The sequence below is a fragment of the Denticeps clupeoides genome, chromosome 8, assembly GCF_900700375.1.
Source record: "Denticeps clupeoides chromosome 8, fDenClu1.1, whole genome shotgun sequence".
NCBI lineage: Eukaryota > Metazoa > Chordata > Actinopteri > Clupeiformes > Denticipitidae > Denticeps > Denticeps clupeoides.
In genome coordinates, this window is record NC_041714.1 from 16,181,192 (window position 1) to 16,199,443 (window position 18,252).

Genomic DNA, 18,252 nt, shown 5'->3' on the forward strand with positions numbered 1-18,252 from the left:
CATGAAAAATGTTGTCACTTGCATTATTTTTGTGGTTTAAACTTAAACATTTTGCTATATGTTTGGTATACAATATGATGAGCCTGAACAAGGATTCACGAAATACAAATGTCCAATTCCTGAATCATACTTTCATTTATACAGTCAGACCCGTAACCGTAAGGTTGTGGGTTGAAATCCTGAAATGCCAAAGTTCCACTGAGCAAGGCACCGTCCTCACACACTGCTTCACTGTTTTTACTTTACTTTACTTTACTTTACTTTATTTGGCAGTTTTTAAGTGAAGTGATTGTCACTTGTGATACACAGCACCACAGCACACGGTGCACACAGTGAAATTTGTCCTCTGCATTTAACCCATCACCCTGAGTGAGCAGTGGAGCAGACAGGCGCCCAGGGAGCAGTGTGTGGGGACGGTGCTTTGCTCAGTGGCACCTCAGTGGGGATTCGAATCAGCAACCTTCTGATTACGGGGCCGCTTCCTTAACCGCTGCGCCACAGCTGTCCAATAAGGGTGATGGTTAAAAGCAGTGGACACATTTCGTAGTTTCACAATAGCAGCTGTATGGTGAAGCAGCCTCCAGTAACCCACAGTAGGGCGTGGTGTTATGACTGATCGGGACTCATGCAACGTGTCTATTGGTAGGTATTGATAGGAACAAAACATGACCTTGTGGCCTGGTGTAGATATTGGTGACACACCGCATCACGTTCTACTAACAATTTATTCATAATAAGCATGTTGCGGGAATGCCAGCTTTGTTCGAAACATAGTAATATTCCTTCCGTGGTGTTACCTGAGTGGAAAAGACCATACCACTCATACCCAGGGACACCTCTGGGTCACTTCGTTTTATTTTATGACCTGTCAGGTCCGTGTCACCATTTGTTCATTACAAAGTGTGTGTCACATTCTCTACACGACCTGTGTGTGCGTGTGTGTGTGTGTGTGTGTGTGTGTACCATCACAAGCTGCGCAGCCCCAGGGAAGCCGTCACATGATCAGGCTATAAGACCCGTGACGTCACGCTTCTCTCGGCTGCTGGAGACAGGGAGTAGCGGAGAGAAGAGGGTCTAGAAGCGGACTTCCATTCAGCCGCTGTCCGCCACGGTGAGCGACCAGCCACCAGGACCGGAGACGGACACGCCGAGCGCGGCTTTTTAGCGCGCAGCATCCCGCCGTGGTCCAGCTGGTCGTGACGTGAGAGGGATGGAGGGATGCGCTCGGGTTTACAAGGCCGGTTATTAATCACGACTTACTCTTCACCACGAGTATTAGTAGGTCGTGATTAATTCAAATACCGACGTAACGTGCCTGTTTTTATTTTTGATTTTTTTCGTCACGGCGTATCGCGAGAAACGCGTGGTTTTTATTGCGGGCCGTCCTTCCTCGTCCCGGTATCATGGCGTCCTTGGGTCCTGAAGGACAGTGCGGCGGAGCTGCTGATGCTGCGCGCCCTCCCGCCGTAGCGCGTCTGCGCATGCGCACTGCTCCCCGGAACGGGCGAACGATTACTAGTAATAATAGTAAAAATAATAATCGGCACGGGAATACTAGAAATGGGCAATACTAGTAATAATAATAAATAAGTGGGGAATACTAGTAATAATAATAACCAGCACAGTAATACTAGTAAAGGGGAATACTACTAATAATAACAAATAAGTGGGGAACACTAGTAATAATAATAATCGGCACAGGAATACTAGGAATGGGGAATATTAGTAATACTAATAAATAAGTGGGGAATACTAGTAATAATAATAATGATGATAATACTATTTACACAGATCCAGCTTCAGCTTTGTTGAGTCCAGTTCCCCAGCGACACCATGGGAGAGCTCTTCAGAAGCGAGGAGATGACCCTCGCCCAGCTCTTCCTCCAGTCTGAGGCGGCCTACTGCTGCGTCAGTGAACTTGGCGAACTGGGAATGGTCCAGTTCCGTGATGTGAGTCTCTGAGCCTCTAACGGCTCTACGGTTGATTCAGACCCCAGAATTAATATCGTACTGCCTGATCTGGTTATTTGTGGTGCTTATTCGTCCTCCTGGTCATCTTCCTGCAGCTCAATCCTGACGTGAACGTGTTCCAGAGAAAGTTTGTAAATGAGGTACGACGCTGTGAGGAAATGGACAGGAAGCTGAGTGAGTGCCTCGTGTGACAAAAACATGTCTCTAAGCATGTTGTATTTTATACTTATATTTACTGTAACTTTACTCCCCAGGGTTTGTGGAGAAGGAGATTAAGAAAGCCAACATTCCAACGGTGGACACAGGAGAGAACCCTGAGGTTCCATTCCCAAGAGATATGATCGATCTGGAGGTATAAGAACCTATGAGCCTGATTGGTGTTGGCCTTTTCATTTCAACTTTACCATGATATCTGAAGACTTTCACAATTTAAGGACAACTTGCCAGGAGTTTATATCACTGAGATACCACAGTCTGACATAAATTGGGGTATAAAGTAAAGTATGTTTTTACCACGCCATCATTTTTCAGGCAACCTTTGAGAAGCTGGAGAACGAGCTAAAAGAGATCAACACCAACCAGGAAGCCCTGAAGAAGAACTTTCTGGAGTTGACAGAGTTGAAGCACATCCTGAGACGCACTCAGCAGTTCTTTGATGAGGTGAAGACTGTTATCTGTTAGACTGTAGCTGTCTTGGGTTACATATCATATCCATACCCCACACGAATTGTAGTTTTTTGTAAATGTTTAATGTCCTCCGCCGCAGATGGAGGATCCCAACCTGCTTGAGGAATCTTCATCCCTTCTGGATCCTAATGAGGCCGGTCGTGGTGCACCCCTCAGACTGGGGTGAGTACTGTACAATCTCTTTTAAAGGTCCCCTATTATGTTTTTCTTTTGTTCCCCTAGTATTGTATCTGAAGTCTCTTTCCGAAATTCAGCCTTGGTGCAGAATTACAGCCACTTTTATTGGGTGACACAATCAGATTTCCCCAGGACACATGGTGTGTGTAGCTTTAAATGCCAATGAGGAGGAGAGAGGCGAACCCAATAATTACATAATCTCACAAAGTGAAATTTGATAGGGGACCTTTAATGAAACACTGATTGATGGTGAAATACTGGTTTTGCCTTCTCTCTGATTTCTTACTTTTTTTCCATGTTAGTCACATTCAAATGGTTCAGATCATCAAAAAATATTACATATTAGTCAAAGACACTAAATGTGTTTTTTAACAAAAGGATTTTATTATTAACGTACATGGCCCTGTGTGACAAAGTGATTGCACCCCCCTTTTTTTTTTAAAAACACAACTTACATGTGGTTTATCACACCTGAGTTCAGTATTGCTAGCCACACCGCGGCCCATTTACTGTCACACCTGTTCTCAATCAAGAAATCACTTAAATTTGTCGGAAAACATATTGATGATCACCAAGGAAAATAATCTGTGGACTGACAAGACAAAAGTTGAACTTTTTGGAAGGTGCGTGTCCCATTACATCTGGCACCACATTTTAGAAACAGAACAGCACACCAACAGTAAAATATGCTGGTGGTAGTGTGATGGTTTCGGGCTGCTTTTCTTCTTCAGGACCTGGAAGGCAGTTCATACTTGAAAGTCCTCCAATGTGGATGAACTACAATAATTCTGCAAAGATTAGTTGGCCAAAATTCCTCCAGTGCACAAAGGGCCATGTATTACTTAGGAACTTCAGATGGTATGATATTCTATCTGAGTATGTGTATGTGAAAAAAAATTGATAATTGCAGAATAATTCTGTAATTCCAGGATCCTTTTGAGGCTGGTGTTTGCGTTTAATTCGGTACAGTGCTGTACTGATCGTAGCCCGGGGGCAGTGTTTGAGCAGGGACGGTTTTTGTGTGCAGGTTCGTTGCCGGGGTGATCAACCGCGAGAGGATCCCCACGTTTGAGAGGATGCTGTGGAGAGTCTGCCGTGGGAACGTCTTTTTACGACAGGCGGAGATTGAGGACCCCTTGGAGGACCCCACAACTGTCTGTACCCCTTGTTACAGAGTTTTATTGCTTCTTCATGCTTTATTTTAAACTGCATACTAAAGAGTTTCCCACCCCCAAAGTCTTTCTAAAAAATGGCTTTGCCTGTCTTCTAGGGGGATCAAGTCCATAAATCTGTGTTCATCATCTTCTTCCAAGGAGACCAGTTGAAGAACCGCGTGAAGAAGATCTGTGAGGGGTGCGTCAAATAAATGAAAAACATTTAATGAAAGATCCTATGCAGTGTACACACACTCCTCCCGTGAATCTGTAATTAAGAAGATGATAAAATATTAATGATTAGCCTCTCCAAGTTGAATGTGTCTCACGTGGTTTCCTCCGGCAGGTTCCGGGCGTCGCTGTATCCCTGCCCAGAGACCCCCCAGGAGAGGAAGGAGATGGCTGCTGGGGTCAACACCCGCATTGATGACCTTCAGATGGTAGAGTATGGTCTCAGACACTACAGTGTAAAGGCATACGTGAGAAGTTAGAAGCATAGGCGTATGTGAGTGTATCCCATGTTTTGAAGATGCCGGTGTCACACACTTCTCCAACACGACAGCTAGATGAAAGTATCCATTGCAAATGTGAATAGTAGGTTATGTTAATTACTGAACATGCACTTGGGTCAGTGTCAGAGAGGAGTGGTTTAACACTTTTGGCAAAGTCATCTCGCTATATACAAGTGAACAGAGAGACAAAATTGCAAAGCAGGGGATTCACAGCATGCAACTTGAAGTGAAGTGATTGTCATTGTGCTACACTGCAGCGCAGCACACAGTGCACAGCAAAATATGTCCTCTGCATTTAACCCGTAACCCTTAGTGAGGAGTGGGCAGCCATGACAGGCGCCCGGGGAGCAGTGTGTGGGGACGGTGCTTTGCTCAGTGGCACCTTGGCGGATCGGGATTCGACCCGGCAACCTTCTGAGTACGGGGCCGCTTCCTTAACTGCTAGGCCACCAGTGGTCCACTAGGCCAACTTAAATAACACACAACACGACAAGGGACATACAGTGCAGGTTGAGGTAAACAAAGTGGACAAGTAGTAGCAATATGATAATATATCAGTATATAATATGCTAATAATAATAATATGATATGATGATATGCTAATATGATAATAATAATAATAAAAGCAGCACAGCATGAGGTGGTTCTTTGATGCATGGAAGAAACAGACAAATCTTTTGATTTTAAACTTGTTTGTTCAACTGACCTAGTATGCTAAAGCATTTATTTTGTTAAATGTTGAAGTTGTGATCTGAGGTAATGTGCGATGACAGAATCAGCCTTGGGCTTCACTTTCTGTTTTGGGTGAAGAAGAGAACCGCTCCTTATTTGGCTCGGAAAGAGTCTGCGCAGTTCCGCATCTCTAGCCTGTGCTTGAAAACAGACAAGGTGATCCTCAGATAAACGCACAGGTGAAGGCATCGTGGTCCTAAAGAGACAGGTCAGGTTTTACGTGGAGAGGAATTTGGGTCCCAGTTTCATAGTCTGTTTAGACAATGAGGTGGAACAGCATTGAGACCACCTGAGAGGAACAAAGATACAGGATGGTGCTCAGGTGAACACATGATTCTATCCGCAGGTGTTGAACCAGACAGAGGACCATCGGCAGAGAGTCCTGCAGGCGGCAGCCAAGACCATGAGGGTTTGGTTCATTAAGGTGAGGAAGATGAAGGCCATCTACCACACGCTCAACCTCTGCAACATCGATGTCACGCAGAAATGTCTCATCGCTGAGGTGTGGTGCCCTGTCTCTGACCTCGACTCCATCCAGTTCGCCCTGCGCCGGGGGACGGTGAGTGGAATACACACATTCACAAACACACTATCTATTTTAACTTTATTCAGTAATTCTTATAAAGCAGTTCTATGAAATAACTGGGCTAAGAAATAACTGCTCAGGGACACAATGGTAGTAGGTGGGGCTCTTTAGGTTCATAGGTAAGTGTGTTACCCTCTAGGCTACTATCACTTGGCTATGCAGGTTATTCGTTCATTTCATAATGCAATAAAATACAGTTGCTTTAAAAAACAGTACATTAGGATATTCAGTACTTACCTAATACTAACGTGGGCATGCTTATTATTTCAAATGTCCGTCCCTAGTGGGGCGGCCGGTTTAGGTAAGAGCTGGGTTCTGCAGGTTCAGAATGACAGATTCTAAGTCAAGTGTTGAGGCGTTCTGTCAGATGTGGACAACACACACATAGACAAACAAATACACACCCACCCACGAAAGTGAGTTGGAGCCTGCTGTCGCCAATGTTTCCGCAGGAACGAAGTGGCTCCACTGTTCCCTCCATCCTGAACAGGATGCAGACCAAGCAGACCCCGCCCACCTACAACAAGACCAACAAGTTCACGTCTGGCTTCCAGAATATAGTGGACGCCTACGGCATTGGAACCTACAGGGAGATCAACCCTGGTAAAGGACACACAGCCACAGACACATACACATACACCTACACATAACAATATGCTGGGAAAAAAAACTATTTAAAAAAAAAATCATCAATCCACAGTCAATACCATAAAATCTTATACATCAGTGACACTAAAATGTTATATTGAAGCAATACTATGAGCAATATTATTTATTGGTACAAATTACCAAAACAACAAGAAGAACCTGTGATCTTGTTTTAGGACCCATCATCCATTTAACTTTTTTCCCCCTAATGGTGTGATGTTTACATTGCTTAATAAGATGGTTAAGAAATGGAACCATGGTAAAAGTGACCTGTGAACCTAAATATAAACTTATGCAAAAAATATTTTCACAACATTTTGCAAACTGAAAACAAATGTGTCACATTAAACTGAATTTACTTTTAGAGCATTTATCAGACGCCCTTATCCAGAGCGACTCACAATCAGTAGTTACAGGGACAGTCCCCCCCTGGAGCAACTAAGGGTAAAATGTCTTGCTCAGGGACACAATGGTAGTAAGTGGGATTTGAACCTGAGTCTTCTGGTTCATAGGCGAGCAACTTACCCACTAGACTACTAACACCACTACCATACCTTCAGATGTTCAGTTCATCGTCTCCTCACTTTTTAAGTACAGTTGTCCACAGTAACAAATTTCCTGTGTTTGTGTGCATCTGTGTTCCCCGCGTAGCTCCGTACACCATAATCACCTTCCCGTTCCTGTTTGCGGTGATGTTTGGGGACATGGGCCATGGCCTGCTGATGACCTGCGCTGCTCTCTATCTGGTGATCAGGGAGAGTCGCCTTCTTGCACAGAAAAATGAGAATGAGGTAGGTGGTTACCATGGGAACAGACTAGTGCAGAATCAGGTTCTGTGCCGCAGTGTTGTCAGGCATACAGACCAAAATGGAACCATTTAAATCAGCATTTGATATAATCTTCTGTTAATTGTCTACTAATTATCTTCCATTTACCATGCTGCTCTCTGTCTACATGGATTTTTATAGATGTTTAATATGGTGTTTGCTGGTCGCTACATCATCCTGCTGATGGGAGTCTTCTCCATCTACACTGGCATCATCTATAACGACTGCTTCTCCAAATCACTGAACATGTTCGGCTCGGGCTGGAGTGTCAGGCCCATGTTCAGTCCCAAAGGAGGAAACTGGACGTAAGGCTCATTAACACTAATTTGTACTAATAAGAGCACATGTTGCCAATTTGCGTTACAAACCTGTGCTTGCGTGCAGGTTTGAGACAATAGAAGGGAACTCTGTGTTGCAGCTGAACCCGGCTGTGCCCGGCGTCTTCGAGGGGCCGTACCCGCTGGGCATCGACCCAGTAAGTCTCACTAACTAGTTCTGGCTTCTGAGCTGGCTTTCTTTAACAGGTCATGCCTTCGTGGCCCTCAGTAATTAGGAAGACCAAACCAGCACACTTACCTCATCCACATAAAACACGTTTGCGGGAGTTGGCACTTTTTTATTTCCGTTTTATTTAGCCACGTATTGCAATTGCAGGTTGCTAAATCTCAGGAAGGAATGAATGTGGAATGTCCACTATTCTCACTGAGGTTCCTCTCCGGTTCTTCCTCTGCAGATCTGGAATATTGCCACCAACAAGCTGACGTTCCTGAACTCCTTCAAGATGAAAATGTCTGTCATCCTGGGCGTGATCCACATGTTGTTTGGAGTCACTCTCAGCCTTTTCAACCATCTGTACGTATTTTTGAACCACTGGCCCCCCACCCTGCAGTAGTACGCAGTGCATGGAAAGACAGAGCCACACCCGCATTCTAAAACTGTTTTTAAATTTTAACAAAGTGTCTTCATTGCACGGCCCTCTGCCTGGACCTGTTTTCCCTGCCCATCCGAGAGCATTTTCCTTTTTTCATGCCCATTTTGACTTCCTCCATTTTGCGCTGGAGCTTGTCCAGATGGAAATGAATGCTTGTGTTTATTCATTAGTGGCTCGATTTTTATTACGATTTCCACTGGCGTGCCCAAATATGAGCAAACAGTCAGCCTCAGTGTCCCTATAGTTGAAACAGGTATTACCAGGCACTGGCGAACAACACATAACATTTATTCATGCAATTGTCTCTCTTCTCTTAGGTACTTTAAGAAACCTCTGAACATCTTCCTGGGCTTCATCCCAGAGATTGTGTTCATGAGCAGCCTGTTTGGCTACCTGGTGCTGCTCATCTTCTACAAGTGGACAGCGTATGACGCTCAGACGTCCAAAGATGCGCCCAGCCTCCTCATCGCCTTCATCAACATGTTTCTGTTTAACTACAGCGACCCCACCAACAAACCTCTGTACCGAGGGCAGGTACACATCCCAGAACCCTTCACATTGAACACTCCACTCCTCCTCTGTCTGAAATTTTACATCTCTGCTGACCTGTGTGCGCAGATGGGAATCCAGTCTCTGTTGGTGCTCATAGCTCTGGCCTGTGTGCCTTGCATGCTTGTGGTGAAGACTATGATTGTGCGGCGTCAGTACCTCTGGAAGAAGCACCTGGTAGGTTTTTTTTTTTTTTTTGCTGCTTAACATGCATACTTTATGTCTTTTTCCCCCCTTGACTTCTTCTCAATCCAAAATTCTGGTCAACAACTGTGCGCTAGCATTTATTTATAAGTAGCAAAGTTTCTTTGCACATTTAGAATTTTAATTTATTTTGTTCAATTAATAAATGCTATTTAAAAATGCTATTTAATCAGGAAATGCTTCAGCTATTTTAAGATATTTTTGCATTTGCTTTTGCCATGCCTTTATCATATTTGAATGCATTTTTTTTTATTTTCATTTCACATTTTCTAAATGTCAAGTACACAGTTAGTTCCAGAATGATCCGGGATTGAAAAGCACTGAAGATGTTAATGCTATTATGTGTGTGTCTGTCTTTGTGTGTCTTATAAAATGCCACTTAGCACATTCCTTGAGCCACCGCAAAGTAACAATTACTTTGCCGTAAAGTACCTTACTTTAACCTTAATGCAAGTTCGTATGCATGCTTGCAGTTGTAGAATTTTAAGAGGGGCACCTACCAAATGGTTTAATGTTGGAGACCCGTTAAACAGCCAGATGTTATATTTGACCCGTAGAAATGCCTAAATCTAGTTGGTAACTAGGCTGGAAAACCAGCAGAACCCGGTCTGGCTGCAGCGGGGCTGCCCATAGACAGGTGGGGCATTTGGTAGGTACCCTCCTGTTTGGACAGGCGTGTGGCTCGAGGGGTGCCCTAAGCCAAACAGAACTTGTGGATTTTGTATTTAGTCCCAGACGAGGGAAGCAGGCCCCGCTGAGAATCTAGAATCTTTAGAGCAGACAGGCAAGACCTCACCCACCGGACTCACCCAACAGGGCACACAGAAATTTGGAGGGGTGCGAGTCGGCAACGGGCCCACAGAGGACGAGGCCGAGATCATGCAGCACGACCAGCTGTCCCAGCATTCAGAGGACGGGGACGAGGTCAGTCTTAGCAACTTGTTTTGTCGGTTAGCTATAGGAAATGGCATTTTTGAGACAGTAAATGATAAATGCAGCATGCTGTGAATGAGTATGGAGGGTGCTTGGGAGCTGGGGATCAGGCATGGCGTGAGACAGGAAGATAAGGGAAGGGCTGTAACCGCACAGCAGATCATCTGCTTCTCCATAAACACGGAGCCAAGAGCAGGAATCTGGAAAATATTATTGTCTTCTAAGCTGGAGGTGTGTGTGAGTGTGTGAGAGATTGAGAGTGTATATGTTGGGGAGTTTGTTATGGTTATCTGGTACAGGATGGCCTGAGCGTTGCATACACTGAAACTAATAAAACTGCTAAAAGTAGCCATAGCTGCAATGTAGAAATTCTTACGTGCCTCCTTTGTTAGATACTGTACTTGCTAGCAACAAAAAAAAGCTATAACGATATCATTTCTTTCTGTTTATTTTCAAGCATGCCGAGGAGGAACCGGTAAGAAAAAGGAGCACATTCCCTTTGTCTGTGATGATGACCACCCTGCATGCTTTTCAGTTTAATTTCCTCCTGAGCCCATGTTGAATATGATCGAATTTAAATAGCTGAGTTTTAATTGCACTTGGGGCATAATAAGTCACTTTCAAAATTACACAACCCAGCATTGCTTAGTCCTGTTCAGTGACACTCAATAAAAAAAATATTAGGATGACGGAAGTGTGAAAATCGATGTATGGAGCACACCGCCACAAACTAAAGGGGAATAACTTTACTGCAAAATATAAGACATATGTTGGTGTTGGTAGTGGGCGTGGTTGTGTTTGTGACATTCACTGACATTCACTGACATGGGTGGTAGTAGCCTAGTGGGTAACACACTCGCCTATGAACCAGAAGACACGGGTTCGAATCCCACTTACTACCATTGTGTCCCTGAGCAAGACACTTAACCCTAAGTTGCTCCAGGGAGACTGTCCCTGTAACTACTGATTGTAAGTCACTCTGGATAAGGGCGTCTGATAAATGCTGTAAATGTAAATGTAAATGACATTCACTGTGTACAAAGGGTATTAGGAATGTAGACAACAGAGGGCACATTGAGGAGAAAGGGAGGAAATTGATGTATTTACAGGATTTAAATCCATAATGAGAAAGTAGTGTCTGTGAGAGCTGTCAATAATGCCTCTCCCTTTTAAACTTTGCTTATAAAAACATTCATCTTCTGGGTGGGTAGTTACTCCTCTCTGAGATCACTAACAAGCAGTCACTTATTGCCCGGTTAGAATTATTGTCTGGTTAGCTGTCTGGTGGTTGCCTAGCAGGTAAGGAAGCAGAATTGGGTAACTGAAGGGTTGTGGGTTGAAATCCCCACACTGCTCCCAGGGCACCTGTCATGGCTGCCCACTGCTCACCAAGGCAATGTTTAAAAGCAGAGGACACATTTCGTTGTGTCACCGTGTGCTGTGCTGCAGTGTTTGACAATGACAAATGACACATTCTTTTTAAAATTAATGTATAGAGAACCCTGCAAATAGGCCCCTACGTGTATGTGCATTACATATTCCCGCATTATGATATGATAATTAGCTGTTTTGTAGTGTTTTTAATTTACTTAAATTGATGGTTATCTGTAATGCAGTGTTAGGGTTCTTTTCTGCTTTTCCTGACGCCCCATGCAATTTCCTCACAACCTCATATGAGTCACCCGGCTCTCCTGCCGACAACCATAGTGCACCGGTGCTGTTTCCATAGTGATACCACAGCAGCCTCCCTCCCTGGTAGGACAATGCGAGTGTGAGCTAACTTTCCGTGAACAACAACACACTGCTCACACACTGTGTATGGATCACAGGAACAAAAGGACACATTGGAAAAGGGAAACCTGAGTTCTGCCAAACTAAACCACGCTACCCACACACACACACACACACACACAGGAATTTACTCCTACAGTCATCACATGTAAAGCGTGCACACGTCGGTGGCAACACACGTCAGAGTAAAATGCATGACATGTGAGGAGCGCCTGATTGCTGTCTTATCGCTTGGCTCAGCTTCAGTACAGGAAGGGGAGATTTTAGCGCCATTGTTCCTCTATTGTAACTCTAATGACGCCCATTACACCCTAGCCCGCTCCGGCGCTCTCCCAAGGAGGCTGCAGTGGAAAGAACGATGCTTAAAAAAACGATGCTCTTTCCCTCTCAGGGGCAAAAGGACTGAGGACTAAACTCCTCCCTTAAACTAACTCAGCTCAGCAGAGTAGAGCTACGAGGCCAAACTAGTTGAGAAGCTTTATGTTGATTTTCTGTGGCAATGTTCATTATCTCTCTCTCTCTCTTATCTCTTTAGTTTAACTTCACAGATTTTGCAGTGCACCAAGCCATCCACACTATAGAGTACTGCTTGGGCTGCATCTCCAACACGGCTTCATATCTGCGACTCTGGGCCCTGAGTCTGGCCCACGCACGTGAGTTTCACACTCTGGCACATGTATAGAAACCCTCACATCAACTCAAGATAAATACGTGGATATTGGAATATATGAAGCATCGCTTCAACGCTTAAGGGTGGGCATGTCTGCCGTACAACCATCGCTGCTTAACCTGCAGATAACCAACACGATTGCATTCTGGATTTGATTGGCTGGTGCTTGCTCTGTGCACAAAAAAATATATATTCTCTTTATAAATATATATTTATATAACTATATATTCTTCATGGCCCAAATCTGTAATAGTTAAAATATTATAAAAAGCTTTATTTTGACATTCACGGTTGCTTTACTACAAATTCTACAAGCGTTCTCGTGTGCCCCTGTACTAAAAAAACGGGGTACCGTCCACCGCCTCCCCTTCAGATTACCACCCTGGGTGTGGCCGGGCGACTCGCTACTCATAAACATTCTATGCCCGTGCATGTACAACAGTCGGCACAGTTAACACCGAAAATGGATCCTCCTCTCTTTCTCAGAGCTGTCTGAAGTGCTCTGGGGAATGGTGATGCACCTCGGCCTGGCCTCACGCAGCGGAGGTGGGTTCTTCGGCCTGTCAATCATCTTCTCCGCTTTCGCCACGCTGACCGTGTGCATCCTGCTCATCATGGAGGGCCTGTCTGCGTTCCTGCATGCGCTGCGTCTGCACTGGTAAGAATAAATATGATCTTGTGTTTTTTCATAAGTGCACAAAAGTGCACGAAACATGCAACAAAGTAGGTGCATCATGAACAAGAGTCATCCTAATTACAAACAAAAGATAGATTTCTACAACTGAATTTTAAAGAATTCTCATTAGAATTATTAATATCAGTTCAATCATCCCCTAACCCTGGTACTGAGTGCAGAAGCGAAAGTCGTGGAACTCGACTTGTGCAATGGAAAAGTGCCCTCACTCTTACACACACACACACACACACACACCACTTCTGGTGAAATTGTACAGCCTTCAGGCATGCCGCAGAGGAGGAAAAAAAAAACCACTTCTGCAAACTGTGATATATCGATTTAATTTTTAATAAGGAGGAAGCTATCTTATCAGCCTTTGACAAGTCAAAGCTGGCCTTAATGGGCCTGTATGCGTAAGTGAGTGTGTGCATGTGTAAAAGATAATGTCTTTGGAAAATGCCCTCAACGTGTAAGGCAGGTGTGGGCGTTACACAATCCACCTGGAAATGGTCCTGCGGTGAGGGGGATGTAATCACTCAAAGACCTGTGACATCCCTCTCTATCTGTTCTGTTCATTTGCGAACCCTCGCCAGCCACTTTATTAGACACACGTCCCCCCTAGCTATCCTGAGTGGGAGTTATGAATTGCAGCCTCACATCATTCATCGACATTCCCAAAAGCCCGCCAGTGTTGAGCAACCGGTTGGTGTTTTGATCAGAAACCACCACTAATGAATGGGACACGTCCCATCCAACACACACACGTACTGTTAATGACATTTCCGGTAACAACACGAATCAACGCCCTAGGAATCCACAGGCCGTTTTCTGGGTGAGCGGAGTTTCAGAAAACTGGAGATCAGAGGAACCAATCAATGTAAGGAAATATCCGGACTTAATCAGCTGAAAGCACTGACAGGAACAAAGAAACATGCCCGGTGGGCGGCGAGGGCTCGTGTATTTCCACCGAGCGCTGGCCCTGTCGTGGAGGAAGGGCGGAGAATGGGCGCCCTTTCAGAGAAGGGAAGTGGCCTGCGAGACGAACTCTCCACCTCTGCCCCATTGTAGCAGAGCTGCACCAACTTGCACTGTTAGAACAGGAGCGGCTCCAGTAAAGTAAAGTGAAGTGATTGTCACATGTGATACGCAGCAGCACAGCACACGGTGCACACAGTGAAATTTGTCCTCTGCATTTAACCCATCACCCTGAGTGAGCAGTGGGCAGCCATGACAGGCGCCCGGGGAGCAGCGTGTGGGGACGGTGCTTTGCTCAGTGGCACCTCAGTGGCACCTTGGCAGATCGGGATTCAAACTGGCAACCTTCTGATTACGGGGCCGCTTCCTTAACCGCTAGGCCACCACTGCCCCAGTGAAGACATGCTCGCCAACAAGACAGATTTAAAAGTAATTGTATATTAGTAACTGATAAGGAAATAACGATTGATTGATACCAGACACTCAAATAATAGTGTGAGTTTGTCAAGTTTTATTGCTTGTTTAATCAGCTTCATCAACTGTTTCCAGCTTTCCTAAGGTCATCTCTGAAGGGTTTTCTTATAATCAAGTCCACTGTGAATAGCCGTCCACTGGAACTCACGACTAATCGTTGCTGATAAAATTCCTCTCTACATTTTTGCCGATATTCTGTTCATCTGCAGACACATTTCAGTCATACACAATATCAACCATGTCAGGATGTTTGATTAGTATGCTAGGCAATATATATATTTTTTTTATATATCAAAATCTAGGGTATTTCTAAATGATCCTAAACTTGTCTCACACACACACTGCAGCGGAAACAGTTACTCAGGACCTTAATCCTAACGTGCACGCACACACTCACACACACGTAGGAGTCAAAGCGTATCCCATCCTCCCCTCATTCCTCCGATGGTGGAAAGACAAATGCACATTCCCACCTTTCCTCCTCTCCTCTCGCTTGTTTAAATTTCTCTCCCTTTGGTTAAACATTTGCCGCCGCAGTGAGACATTCCTCTCCTCGTCCCATGTAGACCGGTCATGCACCGACACACACGCACTCTTCGCAGTCCCACGCATGTGCGCGCACGCGCCGGCGGGACTCCGGCAGCGTGCCTGTTGCAGCCATGACGCCACACACGGAGCCCCGGGCCTGTTTATAACAGGGCATTAGCAGGCCCGCGCTCAGGGGGCCACAACCAGGCAACCAGGTACACAGTACGGCCGTGCTGGACCCAAATGTGAAGTGTGTATTGGTATTGTGCTGCTGGGTTACTGTGTTTATATGTGTGTGTGCGTGTGTGTAACAGTACCACTCTGAGCGTGTGTTTATCAGGCCGTGAGGCAGCTGGCTGTTTAACAAGCTGCGCTTGTAAAAGAGCGCTCAAATCTGGGCTAACGGAGGACACCATTCCTAAATATGGCAACGAAAGCGCTCCATCAGTCCGGAGCATTTTTCCAAGCAGGTTTTCTTGCCTTCATTGTGAAGTTGGAGCGTGTTGTTTGTCCTGCGGTGGCTGCGGCTTGCACATGGCGATGACATTAACTGATCCGATCTCTTGTCGTTCTGCTCCTTCCTTCCGCGCAGGGTGGAGTTCCAGAACAAGTTCTACACGGGACAGGGCTTCAAGTTCGTCCCCTTCTCCTTCGAGAGCATCTTGGAGGGCCGATTCGACGAGTGAAGAGCGCCTCCCGCGCCCCATCACGTGCCGTTCTGCATGACCTCCCCACCTCCGGCATCCCGTTGTGAACCCAGTGGACCTGCTCTTGTGCGTCTCTGTAGTGTGTGTGTGTGTGTGTTTGCCCTCGCAAGGTATCTGTGTGGTCGTGACCCTTGACCTGAAGACAGTCGGATGTCAGTTGTTTGTGAAATGCTGGAATCTGGCCTCATGAGCACATGCCAGGTCAAGCCGCCCTTATCTCTGCACCAGGGGTGAGGGGCCTGATCCATGGAGGGTCAGTGTGGGTGCAGGTTTCTGAGGTGACCCCACAATCATTCATTGAGACAGGCACTCCTTTTTTTTTTTTCCTCAACCTGCCCGAACACCGTAGCTCGTCCTCCGGATCCCACCCACTGATCCCACATCAGCTCAGCTCTTCTGCTGTGAGTTACGATGTTACAAATGGTGCAATAACAAATGTTTCATATATCATGAAGATGGGGTTATGATGGAAATTAGATGGCAAACAAAGTGAGAGAGACTGGAGAGGGAGAGAGAGAGTGATTTAGGGGAAGCTGTGGAAAAATGTAGGCTGTGAGGGAATCCTCTCTTCTCATTACAACCTCCTCCTTCACTGTTGTTTTCCACACACTGACCTGTTGCTTTTGGAAAGGTGTACTGCTGAAGGAAACCTAGGAAACCGAAGCAGATGTTTCCTTTGTAGAAGGTGCAACATGGCCACACTTGAAACACAAATGTATGTTCAACGTCGCCCCCTAGTGGACACAATTCTTGTTCTCCCTCAATTGCTGGTCTAGCCCATGTTCCATGTTCCTGGCCAACCTTGTTTTACGTGCATTGTACTGAGTGCATCTGGGCTGGACTTTTATCACAGATGTTTGCAGGCATGTGGCACTAGCTGTTAGTTCTGTGTTCTGTGGTGATGCACATCTCAGTGGTAGGACACATATCTATGGAGGTTGTAAACATGGTAAAGCGGCCGTCGTGAAATAAGGCCTGATTATACACTTATTTATGTATTTATTGCTCTGCTCTGTTTCTGACTTTGGTTTTGGTGACACTGGTATTAAAATTGAAGCTGTCTTTTTCTGGTGGTACACTGTTGTGCGGGAGGTAATAGTGTGGTGGTTGTGTGTGTGTGTGTTTAAATGGATAGAGTAATGCCCTTGTTCTGCTCGCCACTGTTATGATGTGTCATGCTGTACATCACATGATTGTGAATCTCAGTAATAAACAGCTGCTGGGTCTCCCCATGTCACACTTCTCCTTTTGTGCTGATTTTACTGTAAATCGGGGTTCAGAGGTCAGTAGTTGTCATGTGATGATATAGCGTGTACTGCCTTAGCAGACTGGATAATATATACTGTGGGTCATTTAGAAATATCCTCAGTTTCTTTTGTCTGACATCAAATTGATGGAAACTCTGACTCTGGTAGCTAGAAAAAGGCTGTAAATTAATGAAACTTCTGTATAATTATAGAGAGGGACCATTATCAGCCACAATTAGTTCCAGTGGACTGCTGCTGCTTTCACTAATGCGACGCCTGTCACTTGGTTGATTATTAAAAAAACCCTTTAGCAATGATTTTAGTAGATGTGAAAACAGTGGTTAAATAAGCAGTAAAAGTGGACAAATTCACACTAGTTGAGTATAGTGCATCAGAAAACCAATGACTTATTTCTTATATTCTTACTTATTTTTCATGAAAAACAATGATCATAATGAAGCTCCTGTGATTTTTTTTTTGCCTCAGTCATTCTGGGAGAACGTTACAAAGCTGACTCATTTACTTTTCAACGGTGTAACTAAGGTGCCAGATGAAATTTGCAAAGTTGCATTAACAAGCTTTGAAATAATGTGAATTTGAGGCTTCCCCACTTTCTGACAGATGGTGGGCCCTTTACTTCTGGTTAATCAGCTACAGATACGGTTGTCAATTTTACTGAGCGTCCTCTTTCGGATAAAATGAAGGGCAGCAGAGAAAATGATTTCAAGTCTCAAGAAAGGTCAAGCATTCCGCAGTTGTTCAGTATCAAGCCTGCCGATAACGCTGCGGTCATTAAATGAGTCATGAATGAAAAAAAAAAAAAAAGAAAAACCCACACAAATCTTTTTCTCTGAACGATCTACGTTAAATATGTGTATTTTGTGGTCTGTCTTAATGACACCTGCAGCACCTCAGGGTTAAGTGCCTTGTTCAGGGACACAATGGCAGTAGGTGGGGTTTTGTCCCGTGACTTTCTGGTTTCATAAGAAGTTCATATCTATCTCTCTCGCTCTCTCTACCTCTCACACGCACAACAGCAGGGAAGACAAATTCCTGTGCAGGCTGGTGCAAGTCCCACAATTCACAAGGATGGAATCCCCTTCTCTCTCAGCTACAGTTTTAACAAAGAGCAGACGATCACATTTCAGTTTATCTGCTTGGCTCAACCCTGTGCCTCTCAGGGAAGATTTCATTTAGGCAGGAAGGTTTACGATCAGGGTTCAAATACACTACAAGTCTAGACGGTGACAGAAGATATTTTAAAGAATCTAAT

At 44.9% G+C, this 18,252-nt stretch overlaps 1 protein-coding gene across 4 annotated transcripts; it reads left to right on the forward strand.

Moving 5' to 3' along the window:
• The first annotated feature begins 979 nt into the window (after window positions 1–979).
• Window positions 980–16,800, forward strand: atp6v0a1b (ATPase H+ transporting V0 subunit a1b). Of its 4 annotated transcripts, none has more exons than XM_028989362.1 (22): window positions 980–1,111; window positions 1,792–1,950; window positions 2,067–2,145; window positions 2,226–2,323; window positions 2,503–2,631; window positions 2,738–2,820; window positions 3,863–3,989; window positions 4,106–4,188; window positions 4,336–4,429; window positions 5,580–5,792; window positions 6,272–6,422; window positions 7,119–7,258; window positions 7,436–7,599; window positions 7,679–7,769; window positions 8,028–8,146; window positions 8,543–8,759; window positions 8,844–8,951; window positions 9,708–9,902; window positions 10,369–10,386; window positions 12,238–12,355; window positions 12,859–13,030; window positions 15,618–16,800. In XM_028989362.1, the coding sequence occupies exons 2-22, from the start codon at window positions 1,834–1,836 to the stop codon at window positions 15,709–15,711; spliced, it is 2,610 nt and encodes an 869-aa protein (XP_028845195.1). In that variant the 5' UTR covers window positions 980–1,111; window positions 1,792–1,833; the 3' UTR covers window positions 15,712–16,800. The 4 variants fall into 4 exon arrangements, with proteins under 4 accessions (XP_028845195.1, XP_028845198.1, XP_028845196.1 ...); XM_028989365.1 differs by having other exon boundaries at window positions 9,795–9,902; XM_028989363.1 differs by having other exon boundaries at window positions 1,063–1,201; window positions 15,618–15,711.
• The last annotated feature ends 1,452 nt before the right edge of the window (window positions 16,801–18,252 follow it).

Bases quoted from the DNA above. Each gene is read 5' to 3' on its own strand.
- atp6v0a1b (XM_028989362.1), top strand. From the start codon at position 1,834: ATGGGAGAGCTCTTCAGAAGCGAGGAGATGACCCTCGCCCAGCTCTTC. The intron at 3,990-4,105 runs GTCTGTACCCCT...CCTGTCTTCTAG, and splicing joins CCTTGGAGGACCCCACAACT to GGGGATCAAGTCCATAAATC. The intron at 7,259-7,435 runs GTAGGTGGTTAC...GGATTTTTATAG, and splicing joins CACAGAAAAATGAGAATGAG to ATGTTTAATATGGTGTTTGC.